Raw genomic sequence first — 15,864 nt, forward strand, 5'->3', positions numbered from 1 at the left:
TTTCTATTTTGATAGACGATATAGATCTGGAATTATTACGTAGAATTGTACACAGAATTCCAAATACCATATATGTACGAAGTTGCTTTTTCCCATTCTAGTACTATATAAAAATGTTAATATTTTTTGTTTCAATAACAAGTTAGCATTACTCAGCCGATTGTATATTTTAATATTCATATAAGTTAAAATAGTTCTACGCTACGCTTCAGCCTGTAATATCCCACTGCTGGGCATAGTCCTCTTTTCCCATGTAGGTGAAGAATCAGAGCTTAATCCACCACGCTGCTCCAATGCGGGTTGGCGGATATTTTCCCTACTATGAGTAACGATCTCGATCGCAATCAGATGCACAATGATAACAACCGGGACCGACGGCTTACCGTGTTCTCCGTGGCACGGTGAGGAGATCCGCAAGGACTGCACAAACACCCAGAATGTTTGTCATGTGCGTAACCACCAGCGCAATAGCCACAAACCAGTACTGTGACCGTTGCGCTAACGCGTTAATACTACGTCTAATTACTACAAATTATTTTTTCAAATTTTATGAATAATATATTTATTAACAAAGTTAGAGATGGTGTTCGTAATAAAAATGTTTTATTCTATACGCATTGCTTGTTCTTAAGATTTGGATTTTTGAAAACGTGCCAACTGTTTATTATTTAACCACGCCGAACATTAGTCTGTTCTAATTTTTGTAAAACATGCAGATGGCGCGTACCGCCAGTGAATGACCGATAGCTGTCTAAAGATAGATAATATTACGTTTGATTAGAAATGCAGTTTAGGTCAATAACTCAAAATTAATAATGCAGAACCAAAATATTTAATACTATCTATATACTTTGTTTAGATAGTATTATAGTTAGTGTAGTACATGTTTAGCGCACAACATTTTATTTTCATATTAGCTGACTCCACAAACGTTGTTTTGTCTTATATGTTATTAACCCTCTTGACCATATAACTTTGGGGTACGATAAAAAGATGTTGACTGATTCTCAGACCTACCCGATATGCACACAAAATTCCATAAAAAATTGGTCCAGCCTTTCCGGAGAAGTATTGTAACTGACATTGTGACACGAGAATTTTACATATAAGATTAAACAGAGATCTTGAGCTTTAAAAGCAATTGCTGTTATTGTTCGAAAAATTTAGAAAAAAACTACGTATAGTAAGTTGGTATATTACTATTGCTTTTAATAATGAAACATAAACGCATGCTTTTATCACGGTAGTGTTTGTCATTGGACCACATTTTGGTTACCATCCCGAGTACATTGCTCCAAACTGATAACTCTGTTAGTACCTATCTCATTTCTTGAACCGCGAGCAATGAGCCAATCACCAGTCACTAACATGTCTATAGTTTTATTACAAATGTGCAGACCAAAGAAAAAAATAATTTATTATTTCCATATGGGTTCTGTATGTATCATCCTCTATCTCTTTATCTTTTGTAGACGAGATTTATTAAAATCACGTGGAATATAAGTAGCACAATATGGAATTTTCCATGTATTAATAAGTTTCTTTTTTTACCTTTATTTTTTATTTGCATTTAATGTACCTTATTAACTAAATCATACGGTTTTATTGCATTACCAAATAATTAACAAACATTTAGATTTTTTCGAAACTTTTTACTTAAAACTAAGTTACTTATGATATTTAAATACAAATATATAATATTACTAATGATATTTATTGTTGTTATCTCATTATTATTAGTCCGTTTGAAATTAAATAAACATGTGTTAAGTATAATATACGCAGTAGTCAAAAGACTGTTGGGGATATTGTTCTATATCCGAAAATGTCTCACACAGTGTTAAGAGTGTTTCGTCGTCCTCTTTGTCAGTAACAAAATATAATCAGTTGTTGAAGTTAACATTATCATAAAAGTAACTACTAGCATAACTGTCTATAATTCTATATTATCTGGAAAGTCAATGACTATCGAGAGTGTTCACTTGTTCAGTGTTAATTTAGTGTTGTTGTAGATATAACGTGCGATACGCGTGTTTTAGTGTATATTGGCACGTCTCTTGACAATGAGATCAAAACAGAAAACATACTAATATTTATTTATTTCGTATTAATAAAAACAGTAAAGGTTTATTGTTAATATGTAAGTATATTCATATTAAAACAGTATAAACTTATAATTATAAGTTTATTATAACTATAAGTTTTTATAATATATCAATAATGTTAATTTTAATAATATATCAATATATAAAGCAGATAGATTCTTGACGTTTAAAATAAACAATTAAAAATATTGCTTATACGTAGTAGAATAGCTACTTCAATAGTTGTTTTCTATCTTTATTTTGTTACTACTATTATCATATTAGCATTTTGAGTTTTCGTTACTTATTTATGGATTTTTCCTACTCTGTATAATAATAAAATTTAAAAATGTGTTAAAATATTTTTGCTACATATACATATAATATTTTTAATGCATGTGTTATTTAGTAATATATTAAAACTACAAGCTGTACAGTTTTGTTTACTAAAAGTTTATATATCTAAATAAGATAGTGTAATTTTACGAGAGATCACCTCGACATCTCAGCTCTCGAGCGCTCAGGTGTTTGTCAAGATTTTTAAAATATGGTTGTAGTCTAAAAATATTGTAAAAAATAATTTACCTTTTCACTCTCACAAGTTATTATTTTGTTTTATGCTATTGTGACTGAATATTGCTACTAATACGTTCACATATACTTACGTTACCTACCTCAGCAAGAGATAGAGGATAGATGTAAAAATAACAATACTCTAGATTATATTAAATAGTACCTGTAATACAATCTAAAAATAACGGTGTTTAAGGAGCACAAACAAAAACACCTTGAAGAGCTACTTGTGATATTGTGCTATGGGAAAAAATAGCTTGGCGTCCTTGACAGAGATATTTTTAGTTTGTCAATTACTACCATATTTTGTTTTTAAAGGTCGATAATAAAAATTATGTTTAATAGAAAAACAAACTCGATCGTGCACGTGTGTTCACCTTCATTTATTGTTGCTAATCAGCGTTTATTATTTTTATACTCTGGAACCTTGCTTAGCAAGTTAGATTTATAAAAATAAATATTTTTAAATATTGCATCGTTCAAAACTGAGATGGTTGCGTCCGAATACCTAAAAACTCTTTAGCCTTAAAGTGTTTGTATGAACAAGCATTTTAGAAGATACTGTTACTAACACATTAGGTATAAAATCATATTACAGAATGACTAAACAGTCCTTGATATTCAAATATAGTTAAAATAGAGTTTGTTTCTGTTTTCTTATTATATTTTGTTATAACAAGCGTATTATTAATTACTCTACCGACTTTGTGCACATTCAACTAATAACGGCCTTTGTCAATGGAAGCGCTCCCTCCGCCTTCCATTTCATTTCAGAACCCGTAATGATATTGATTGCATTACTCTGTGAGAAGAAACTTGAGAATATCTCAATATTTCACGTTCCTAATTAACGGAGCTTCCACAAAGGAATAAAACGGTCGCAATTTATCATGTAGGTACATAGGAAGTTATAGTCGAAGTTTGTTGTTAGTTTTTAGTTTAGAAATTCCTAAATTTAAATACAATCCTCGAATATTTTACAACTTACAAGAATTTTTACATAATTTCATGAACATTAAATGTAATGCAAAAATACAAAACATTTTGACATCTATTTCAGATGGCGGATAAATAAACTTAGAACTTTTAGAATTGTGTTTATGCCTTAGGCTTGTAATACAACTAAAACAACATAGTAATAAATGTAAAACAACTCTATATTCGGAAAATAAAACTCTCTGTATCTCAGTCCATCCAAGAATAGGGTACCGTATAGCTAGCTATACCTACGAATTTTCGAAGTTTTTACTGTAAAGATAAAAAACGTTATAGCAACGAGAAAAGTAAATTGATGTTTTGTAGAGATTGAATCTTAAGATCGGAATCACAGCGAGGGTGAAGTTGGACGTTAAATGTTTATTATCTCCAAGAATCTATTTTATGTAAATAAATCGATCTTGTCATTAGTAAAGAAACAACGTGTTTTAATTTTGACTAGTGTAAGTAAATTATTTAAATATCGACTAAAAATTGAATTAAATTTAATTCGAAGGAAACATTACGATAAGTATTTTGTATGTATACATAACTATTTTATTACAAAGTTGCTTTTGGTATTGCATAGTTGTATCGTTTATCGACTCTCGTGTAGTGGTGCAGATAAGTAGTAGACTAACAACTCTACTCAGAGCGACTCGGGCAAACACGTGTTTCTTTCGCACGCGTATATTCTACCTCTGTCTTTATATACAGGTACTCGTGTGTTTGTTCAATTTTAAATACATAATGACAAACGATTAATATATTTTATTGGTATATCGTTTAATGTTTTTGCTGATTTTCATAAATTTTATTAATATCTTGTTTATATCGAGCACTATAAAAAATTATAACTGTTTCTATTTGTTAACTTGAAAAAATGACATTAATGTGATAAATAGACCTCGTGTAACATTATTATTCTACGATGATATATGTTATATTTTTTTGTATTTGCTTTTTAATATAAACAGGAAAAGATTCCAGATAATAATAAATAAAACATTTGTAATATTTTTTTATAGATTTGAATCATGGCACCGATAAACGAAGAGGGCTTAAAGCCACCCCATATATACGTTTTAGACGGCGGATTCTCCACGCAACTTTCTTGTCACGTAGGTCACGTCATTGACGGTGACCCTCTTTGGAGCGCCCGCTTCTTGCATACACACCCCAACGAGGTCGTGAATACTCATCTTGACTTCCTTAGAGGTGACCATTTTAAATATTGCATGGTAAATAAAGCAAATATTTATTTTTAGAACCTTGAGTCGCGTTACATTTTTTTTTACATCTTTTCATATTAAAACAAAATCCTGCGAAAAATGTTTTTTAAGATCAGTGAACTATATTTTATATTTAGAATATTTTGCTCTACAAACGTTTTTAATACTAGATATGTATGTTGTTATGAAAAGCATGCTTGCATTGATAGTAGGTAAATAGTATTTTTTAGTTTACCTAACGCAAAACGTTGTAGACGTTAACACAATAACAAAAATTTGTCAGTTCAAGGCGACATGTTCGTAAATAAACAGTGTTTAGAAGTAAATAATAGTTTTAGCTTAGTAGAATTTCTTGAATTCAATCTTTTGAATTTTATGCAATCCAAATATACTGGAAACTTTTTAGTCACTATCGTTCATAATATTAATTTGCAACGATTGCCAGCGGGATCATTATGGTAATTATATATTACACATGTTACTAAAACTAACTAGTGTTTTTTGTCATAAAACGCTAGTTAAGTCAAGAATACGTCTCTATCAATTACCATTTAATTATATTACAAGTAAATGTAAATTAAACGTAAAATGTTTTCTTCTATGTATTTAATTTCATTAACTCAGTAGGCAATTAAATAATGTCTTATTGCGTTGTTAATGGAATCAAATTTTAGATTCAATATATCACCGCTTTCATGACTGTCTTCTAATTTGGTTACTCTCATTCAGCAAGGCTTCTGAAGTACAAAGTAATTGCGTTGTTCCCAGTTACAAAGGCGTTGCGCGAATGAATATCTAGACACATTACATGAGCTCGCTGAATACATACATAGACACAAGTGCTCTGTAACTACATACGTAGACACATACGTGCATGGGTGTTTTGACGAATTACACGTTAGGTCGCTTTTAGCTTGTCATTTCCTTGCATCAGAGGGTGAGAGTGCGACCCCGTCTCGTGTCATCGTCCTATGAAAGCGCTTTTCTTCGCCACAAAACGGACCGTTTCTTTTCATAAGGAAAAGCTGAAAAGTGTCTGCAAGCAAATAACTCCCTAGAGGCGAAAAGCCTACTGCCTTGCTTTACCGCCTGCAAGTGTAGGAGAAATGATACGAATAAATATAAAAAATGTCATCGTCCATTGTATTATGACTTCGCTGAAAATATGACACATACTCGTATTTTATGTAAACGATAAAAGCGCCCAGTATTATCTCGAAAATTAGTTATTTGGAACCTAAAAATCTTGCAGAATCATTATGCGGTTAAACAAAAGTATTAAGTAGGTAGTTCGTTCTATTCTATAATAGACAATATTTTGCAATTTGCAGAGAAAATGTAACGTTGTTTTCTGCTCGTAAAAATACCAAGTATATGTCTTAGATTTCCATAGTAGAAGAGAGACGAGGCACAAGTACCCAGCCGCGTTTTATAGGTGATCGTCGGTGTTTTAGCGCCGAATACACGACGCCGACGTCATTAATCACCTTGTCTCTCTAATACGTTTCCATTCGGAGCCCGTCTACTGTTTATTACAAAATTAATTTCTTTAACTAAACAAATATTCTATTTTCAGTTAGAGTTCTTACTTAACTAAAGGATTATGTTGCGGTTGCCATATACTCCAAGAAGTTTTAATAATATCAAATGTTTATGTCTGCAAGCCTTACCCTTCTCGCCGTTAACATTAGTAACGCGATAAGAAATTTAATAATTATGGAATTAGTTTATACATAAACTATATTGAAGTGTTGCTAATAAGACATATACAGCAATATTATTATAATATAAGGACATAGATAGGTATTTTTAATCAGTTCAGTTTTTAAGACAGTTTAATGTCAAAATTATATTAAATCAATGCACATGAAATATTTTTATTTTTTTTAGAACTAACGACTTCTTTTACAGCTGGAGCAGATTTAATTATAACGAATACGTATCAAGCGTCAGTAGATGGCTTCGTGGAGCACTTGGACGTAACACCCGAACAAGGCTACGAGCTCATTCTACGTGCCGTGGACCTCGCTAAGCAAGCGCGAACTTTATATCTAGAAGAATATCAGGACTACATGCAAAGTAGTAAGTAGAACCGTTGTTGGAAATTGTAGTCTTTTATATCAGTTATCATACAAGAACATGTCCACTAACACTCTATTTGTATTGGTGTTTTACAGTAATTAAAAAATGCTATTTTAGTACATACTTTATATACTTCTTACTTTTTTCAGTTTTTCAAGTGCTTAAGCGTTTTTTATAATCCGAAATACCTTCCTCATAATATAACAAAGTCCTTTGTATTTTGGTATTAACGAAGCTCGTCCCCTAAGGGACGGATGCAAGCACGCATTAATTACACTCCGTGAGGGCTTAGGTTATTTATATGGATATTTTGAAAGCATATTATATGAGCAGTCAGTGATATTCATACTTTTTTTATTATATAGGCCATGTTCCATTGGTTGTGGGATCAGTCGGGCCGTACGGGGCTCATCTGCACGACGGATCGGAATACGATGGCAGTTATGCAGATACAACATCCGTTCAGGTAGGCATAGCTATCGCTTAATCTAGTGCTTCTAATCCCTATAGACAAATAGTCCACGAATAGAACACCGACTATGATATATATTTAATGATAAATTAACCTCAATGTTAATCAGGCTGTTGTGTTTCTATTTAGAGTTAGTTAACTTCACAATTTTAGACTCTCAGGTCTACTGATCGATTTTGCAATAAAGTTTTTCTTTTACCAAAGCTATGAACTATCTACTTAGTAAATATGTAAGTATATAATTACCTATAATATTGTATCTTGTATTTGTATTTATGTATGTATGTAGTGTATGTGTATGTGTATGTGTATGTGTATGTGTATATGTATGTACTTATGTAAAATATTACAGTTATTTAGCTTTTACGTTGCTATTTATTGCACTGTGTTCCCCGCTATATGACACTCTCTCTCATGACCGTTGGTTGACTGGAAGAGATCTCTTCTAGAGATAAGTCCACCTTTGCCATCAACTTTGTGTATTTTTTCTGTACATTATTTTTAGTGCAATAAAGTGTATAAATAAAATTTTAAAGTGAAATGTTTAGTGTATATCTATCATTTTTCTATACTATAGGTACATTATTTTCTATTGCAACTAAATTTTTAATGATAAATAAATCGTTTTCTCAACGATATGTCATAGAATGGTAAAGTAGATATCAACATAAAATCTTTAACTGCGGCGAAGCGAACCTCGCAGTATCAGTATAATTTATGCTAAAATTTATTACACTGCTAGAAGATTTGTATGGCGTATGAATATGAATAATTAGGTAAAACGCCTTTTCCTCAATCACTTTAAGTGAAAAATAATTGCGATTCTTCTTAAACAGAAAAAAACCATTTTTAATTTAGGTACATCGATAAAATGAGATCATCATCAACGTAGTCAAAATATAAAAAGGTTAAAAAAACCTTAATCCACCAATTTGCTTAATCGTGAATCGGTGGATCTAATGACAATATTACCATTTTTCTGACAAAAGATTCAATAATACAACTCCCCCCCCACACACACACATATATATATGTGTGTGTGTGTGTGTGTGTGTGTGTGTGTGTGTGTGTGTATATTGTATATGTCTATAAAATTTAAAATAAATAAAACTGAATAAATAATCTGCAGCAAAGCAATGAGCAATATGTCATTACATTTATCAGTAATTCACCATTAGGCATGTAACGTTGCTCTTATTTTATCGGTTCTCGTATATGTGTATATAAACATTATTATCATTTTAGGTATAATCACTCCTTTTATATTGGAACGAATATGAAAATATTTAGCGTTGTGTTATTATATTTCTACTGAACCCTCTGGCTAGATGAATTCCAATACAGCGAAGTAAAGGTTAAAAGCGTCGGCTAAATCGTAAAGAGGGTCGTAAAGTTGCCGGCAAATTAAATTTTACATTGGCTATATGAAAACTCCCTTTGCACTTCTATCGTCTTTTTTTACGAACGATAATATTAGAATCAAGTGGACGGTTAGTTCAATTAAAGTTGAATATTTCATGTATATGTCGACAACATGCTATCATTGTAACGTTTTTTAACAAATTAAACAACCTGATACTGCAAATAAAAATTGTAAGTAAACGAATGGTACCTTAAAAAATATATAATTTAGGTTCTAGATATTTATATTTCAATACTTATTTGCCCTACACTTTGGATGGTTTTTATGCACTTATATTTTATTCATGTTTCTTAACACAAGAGTAGTATTCGCACTATGAGTCCCACAAAATAAATCAGCACTAGAATAAAGGTTGAATATATATTTAAATCATTTCCCAGGGCTCGGCATATGTAAATATAAAATTCAGTATTTTGATTTACATTTTTCGACATTTCAAAAAAATATACCATTATACGAATGAAACTTCAATACTCATGAATTCGACGAGACAAATTCCATTTTTTAATTAATAAGCAACGACATTGATTTAAGGCATGTAATCAGTAATCAAGGTTAATGTATATGCCACATTACTTTATTAATGCCGCTGTCGTAGTCTACGTCTACCCTAAGATTAGCGAGGTTGATTGCTTTTTTATATTTGAAAATATGTTCCGTTTTATTAAGTATTAAAATTACTCAATCTTTTCATTTTGTTAATCAAACGCGCTACAAACGGGACGACTACGCTTTGATAAAAGCAGTGTTGTTGGAAGAACTAGGTTAGCGCACTGCTGTATCTAGATATCAAATTCTAAATTATTTAAAAAGAACGCATATTATATCTATACAAATGCAATTTGATTTTTTTGACAATTTGGAAAGTTTTTGTTTTGTAATTTTACAATTTATTTAATTTAATGATATATTTTTTTTTTATGTTCTAAACAAAATCAGACTAAAAAAACCCAGTCGAGCCAGTTTTTTGAGACAAAATATATGCTATACTACTCACAGCGGCGAAATAAAATAATTTAATAATTAATATGCCTATTAATAAGACATTACAACAAATTGTGACTGATTTAGTTAGCTTATAAAACCTAAATGTATTACTCTCCGATACATACGTATAATATTCATATATCTTACTAACGCAGTACATAGGTTTAATTAATTAGATTTTAATGAGCTAGTTTAATGCTTTCTAATTTTTCATATATCTATATTTTTTTTAAATATATATTATAACTTGGTCGCCAAGCAAGCGTACGGCTCACCTGATGGTAAGCGATTACCGTAGCTTATAGACGCCTGCAACACCAGAAGCATCGCAAGCGCTTTGCCGACCCAATCCCCAATCCCCCCCAGGAAACCTTAATCACCAACAGGAACACAATACTACTTGAAAAGTATTATTTAGCTGTGGTCTTCTGTAAGTGCTCCATACTTCGAGCAGGATAATCCTGCTGTGCCCTACCTCAGTTGAATATTTTAATAATTAGAAAATATAGAATCGATTTTACTAAAAACTTGAATGAAATACCAGTAACGACATTTCTTACATAAAGAACATATTTATTTTGAATTTCAGTGTTGTTATAAAGATCTTCTATAATATATTCCATAAAAAAGTTTAATTGCTATGGTTCCCAAGACACAGCTCTATAATGTACGAACGAACAAATAGCAGAGGAGTTGAAAGACGGAGAGTTTTAATATTAGCATATGTGTGGAAATATAAAACGTGAAACATTAGACATTAATGTACACAATTTTTATAGACTATGCGTGAATGGCACAGGCCTCGGATGCAAGCTCTGGTGGATGCGGGAGTAGATTTATTGGCTCTAGAGACGATACCATGTCAGGAAGAGGCGGAGATGCTGTGTGACTTGCTACGTGAATTTCCTACAATCAAAGCTTGGTTGGCCTTCAGTTGCAAGGTAAGTTCAAAATATTATACTCATTAAAAATCTAATAATTTATAAGAACATGATAAAATTTCATTCTAATTGATAGAATTTCTGTCAAGTTACTAATTTGTTTAAAAGATAAGATGGTTGGCTAGCATTGGGTGTATTTCCGTAATATACCTAATGTTAAAATGCAGCAATTTCTAAGTTGTATGTTGATTTTTCTACCATACATTATTTATATGTAAGTATAGTTATTAGGTAAAAATATAGTTTTATTTGACGTTTGTTAAGAGTGTATAGGTAATTACATTATGGTGAAATAAATATTTTCCTTGCATTTCTGATTATGATTACAATATAAGTTAACGCATAAAATTATTTTGGTTCTTTTTATTATTATTTATATTACTGTTTTTGAGTTCGTACAAGTGGCATGATTAATAACGCTGATAATATATTTCATAAGCACTTTCAAATATATCAATCTAATATAACCTAATATTAAATATAAATATTGAAAAGATAGCAACGTGACGCATAAACCAATAAATTAAAATTGTGTAACTCTGCCTAATGACACACCGTACATGGATGTGCATACATTGTATTGTTTACGTCTTAAGAAGTTTAATTTATGCAACATAATGTGTCATATTTTAACATAATGTAGATTAAACGAAAATATGAGTACACATCGAAATCAAAATAATAAAAAAATACTTTATTTGAATAGAATTTTTAAAGCGGGTTCTTTTGATATTTATTTAGAAACTTATGCTTATGACACTTAATGGCAGTGCTTACTTAGCTCAACTTAAAGCTGTTACATTCAAGGATTAATTAATTAATGATAACCAGATCACAAAAATGATGCAAGTTGACCTGGTGTGAAATCATAGTTTGTAATATTACGAAAATATTTCATGTTTAATATTTGTTTTATACTTACGCACACACCTACTAGCATGTATTTACTTTAATTCAAGAGTTTTGTCACAAACAAAGAGATTAGCGTTATAATACACAAGTTCATTGACAAGCGATATAAGGTCAAAGATATAATACAGGTCTGTAACTGTCTTTTTGTTCTACATTTGCATCACAATAGTAATGCATAACCTACTGTGGGTATACTTACGAGTACATACTGTAAGTACCTTCAACTACAGCGACTAAAATTCGATAATATCATGAAGAGAAGTAACGAACTGTAGATTCTTTTATTTATTCTCTAAACATTATCACATTCATCGATGTTCGTGCTGTAGAGAAAAAAAAAATCATTGGAAATCGGGCAGAGCCGTACTTTATAAATATCTTTCAAGTTTTTCTTTCGTTTCGATCACAAACAACGAACAACCAAAATTGGACACACTGACACACTATAGACGTAGTAGACGTAGTATATAATAACTAATTTGTACCTATCCATTATAGTCAACGAAAATTTAAGAAAATAAATTTAATTCAGTTCCTTGACCTCGCAAGTTCTATCGGTGATTATGAGGTCAGACGTACGATAAATCGTATAGCGATTCGAGGTGGGTAGGTAGACACTACATACATATTTAGGTCGGGGAAAAAGTTTCTTTGTATTTTGAATGTAAATTCAAGGTAAGATTTTACAAAATTTATTTATATTAATTATAATATACTTGTACCATTTAGCTCCACAGCTCTCCATCTCGTAGATAGTGCAAGATCGGAGCTATATGGTGGTTGCATTAAGACTTCCCAGTCAAACTTCAGACTGTCAATTGTTGTTGAGTGGAGTTGAAGAAGACGTATGTAATCGGACGTTGTCGTCGTGAAAGACCTGACCTTTCCTGTTGATCAATTTTGGTCGCTTTATTTCAATTTCTTACTTAAATCTCACCAGCTGTAGACAGTAGAAATCCAAATCGATGGTTTCGCCCAGCGGTAGAAGCTCATAATAAATAATGCCCTTCCAATTCCACAATACACTTACCATTACCTTATTGCGTATCAACTCGGGTTTCGCGATAGTCTGTGCAATTCGACAGACCTTTAAGGACTAGGATTTCTTTCGTACATTCTTATCGTAGGTTAGGATTCACTTTCCAGTTTTAATTTGTTTCAGTGATTAATCTCTTTCTTCAAAAATGTTATGATATCAATACGTCTCAAGATAGAATCGCAAATAAGTACACGGTCCATTAGGTTTCTTTCATGAGTTCATGTGGAACCCATGCATCGAGTTTTTTTTAAATGGCCAGTCTTTTTCAAATGGGTCAAAACTATTTTTGGTCGACTCTCAGATCTTCAGCTAAATCGTAACTACTCAAAAATCGATATAGCTCCACTTTTTCAAAAATGTCGTCACTTTTATCCGTGACTGGGTGACTTGAGCGAAATGCATCTTTGAAATCAAAATTTCTGACTGATAATGCTTGAACCAATTTTGTGCCACTCTTTACTGACACTGCATTAGGCCTGTAAACATTACGTATTTTTTTTCGCGGCTTGAGTCGCATTTTTTAAAGTAAAACTTAAAATGTACCGAATTTCTTCGTTGGATTCACCCATTTTGGCGGACAGAAAAACAAATGAAAAGTAGCGGAAAACTATTTTTTACTTTTTGATTTCATATTTAAAATTTCACCTTTTGTGGTATCAAAACAAACCAGTTACAAACAATCCAACCAAAAAAAAAAAAAATATTGCAAGGTTTTACTAGAAAATACGAAAAAACTTATTCCACGCCTATTACTTTTATCTCCTTATTGTAAGTTTGTTATTATTATATTACCCGGGTATAAAAAGACGTAAGATTAAATAAATTAATAACTTCTCATGTGATAATAGTTAGCATATAATTTTTGATTAATTCCATTAAGCGATATAGGCAACCTGTTGCAACTAATGCAATTTTTTTTAACTTCATTAAACTTATGTTACTTTTGTGTTGGTGTGCCAAAAGTATATATATATAGTTTTTCAATTACATTAAGAAACAGACAACGTAGTTGCGATAAAATTAATCAACTACAAAAGTATTTAAAGTCGTATTGAAATATAAAACAAATATCAATGTATGAATAATCCTTTGTAAATAAATAAAGATTTAAAAATATAATGCATACATTAAAATTAATTGTTAATTAGTTCGCAAAAAGTGATTGTTTCAAAGTAAAGAAAAAAATGTTTTAAGATTTGTGTTTACATGGCACCACAACAGACTTATACGACATACTCTTAATATGTCACTGAATATGCCTTGAACTAAGTATATCTTTTTACTACAGGATAACCAAAGTATAGCCCATGGTGAAAGCTTCCAAAAAGTGGCAAAAAAATGTTGGGAAGCAAATCCGGATCAGCTAGTTGCTGTGGGAGTGAACTGCTGCGCGCCGTCCTTTGTGTCGAATCTCCTAAAAGGGATCAACGACGATCGACCACATGCCCCTATTCCGCTAATCGTTTATCCGAATTCGGGTGAAAAATACAATCCTCAGATTGGGTACGACATTTTATAAGTATTTTGCTTGCTTTTCGAATAATCAATTTTATTTACGCAATATTCAACTTTCGATAACACATATGTATATCATAGAAATTAAGTGCGTGCATACAAAGTACACATGTCAGAAGTGAAACTTCTTTGACAAACTGATTTTTAAGTCTCGTTTATATTTATACAAATTTAAAGCTTTAGATTTCCGTTCCTGCGCCATTCAAAAAACGTTGCCGTTTCATCAAAACGTTGCAGTTTCATCAAAACGTTGCAGTTTCATCCGGAAAAAAATTACCTTCATGCGCCTAAAGAAGTTTTACTTCAATAAATCTATGAACAGCACTGTAAAAAATATTAAAATAAAAAAATAAATAAAAGCATTTCAACGACCTTATTTTATTTTTACACCATGCAATATATTTTCTGTAAAAGGTCTTGAGCTAGAAACTAAAGAAAACTGTTTCGCCGCGGGCCTTAGAGCGCTGTCGTTGATTACTGCGGCTAACGCGGGCGATTTAATCGCTATTGTCTCATTGTCATTTTTACACGGGGCTTGTTAATTTGAAGTGAGACTTTCTGTATGGATATAAGACTAATTAAAGTATATAAAATTATTTCAGATGGATTGATCGTGATAAATGTGAGCCCGTTGAGGTGTTTATTCAAGAGTGGTTAGATCTCGGAGCGCGGTACGTCGGAGGATGTTGTCGCACGTACGCCGCAGATGTATCACGCATCCGCAATCAGGTGCACTGCTGGCGGGACCGATGGCGTTTTAAGAACAGATACGAAGCGAACACATCCCCAAATGTCAATTGAACTAATTACATCTACATGTACACGAGTTTGACATTGTTATGTTAGAGTTAACATAACAATGAGGTCGAGAACAATACAAACTCTTTTTTAAATTACTTAACAGTAAACATACAATTAATTAAGAATTTACTCAAAATTTACGTAAAAAAATGTGTTAAAAGCGAGTTAAGAAACAGCACACAGCTGTTAACGTACAATTGCGTTCTTATTAAACCATAATATTATTGTTATTTTTAATTAATTGCATTTCTGAGATCGAATTATTAGCATCACTAAAAACTGACTTGTAAATATTATCATGTTAATTGTTGTGCATTAAAAATATATAAATATATAAAACAATCAGTGTTTTACTTTCACGTTATATGATTGGTAACGTAAATGAAGAATAAAATAAAAGAAATGAAAATTATTTGTATGTAATAAATAAAAAGAAAAACTTAACATCACTTCCGGTGATTGTTACAATAATTAATAAGGAATTTTAATTCGTAAATAGTTGGTTAATCTATAGGTAAAAATAATAATAATGACGGCGTTGAAAACAAAGGTCGACATTCAGAAGTGAAATGTAGGTATGTAGCTAGGCAACAATCATATATTTATCCAATCCAATTTATTCTCTATTTATTAAACACATTCCTTCTTTTACGTTTTCGTTTATCATTTACGTTTATACCTACTATTCCTCTTTTAAGTAGCTCGAGAAAATATGACTCGCGCGTTATCTTTTTAACCTCCGACGCAAAAAGAGGGGTGTTATAAGTTTGCCGTGCCTGTCTGTCTGTCTGTGGCTCCGTAGCTCGCGAACGGATGAAGCGATTTTAA

General features: G+C 31.5%; 1 protein-coding gene across 1 annotated transcript; it reads left to right on the forward strand.

The window, feature by feature from the left end:
* Positions 1-4,322: 4,322 nt before the first annotated feature.
* LOC123669159 (homocysteine S-methyltransferase 1-like) lies at positions 4,323-15,378 on the forward strand. Its single transcript, XM_045602792.1, has 7 exons — positions 4,323-4,349; positions 4,661-4,850; positions 6,776-6,946; positions 7,312-7,412; positions 10,608-10,769; positions 14,009-14,223; positions 14,838-15,378. Exons 2-7 carry the CDS (start codon positions 4,670-4,672, stop codon positions 15,034-15,036), a joined length of 1,029 nt encoding a protein of 342 aa, XP_045458748.1. The 5' UTR covers positions 4,323-4,349; positions 4,661-4,669; the 3' UTR covers positions 15,037-15,378.
* The last annotated feature ends 486 nt before the right edge of the window (positions 15,379-15,864 follow it).

This window comes from Melitaea cinxia, chromosome 3 (genome assembly GCF_905220565.1).
Source record: "Melitaea cinxia chromosome 3, ilMelCinx1.1, whole genome shotgun sequence".
In the NCBI taxonomy this organism is placed as follows: domain Eukaryota; kingdom Metazoa; phylum Arthropoda; class Insecta; order Lepidoptera; family Nymphalidae; genus Melitaea; species Melitaea cinxia.

Bases quoted from the DNA above. Each gene is read 5' to 3' on its own strand.
- LOC123669159 (XM_045602792.1), top strand. From the start codon at position 4,670: ATGGCACCGATAAACGAAGAGGGCTTAAAGCCACCCCATATATACGTT. The intron at 10,770-14,008 runs GTAAGTTCAAAA...TTTTTACTACAG, and splicing joins GGTTGGCCTTCAGTTGCAAG to GATAACCAAAGTATAGCCCA. The intron at 14,224-14,837 runs GTACGACATTTT...AAATTATTTCAG, and splicing joins AAATACAATCCTCAGATTGG to ATGGATTGATCGTGATAAAT.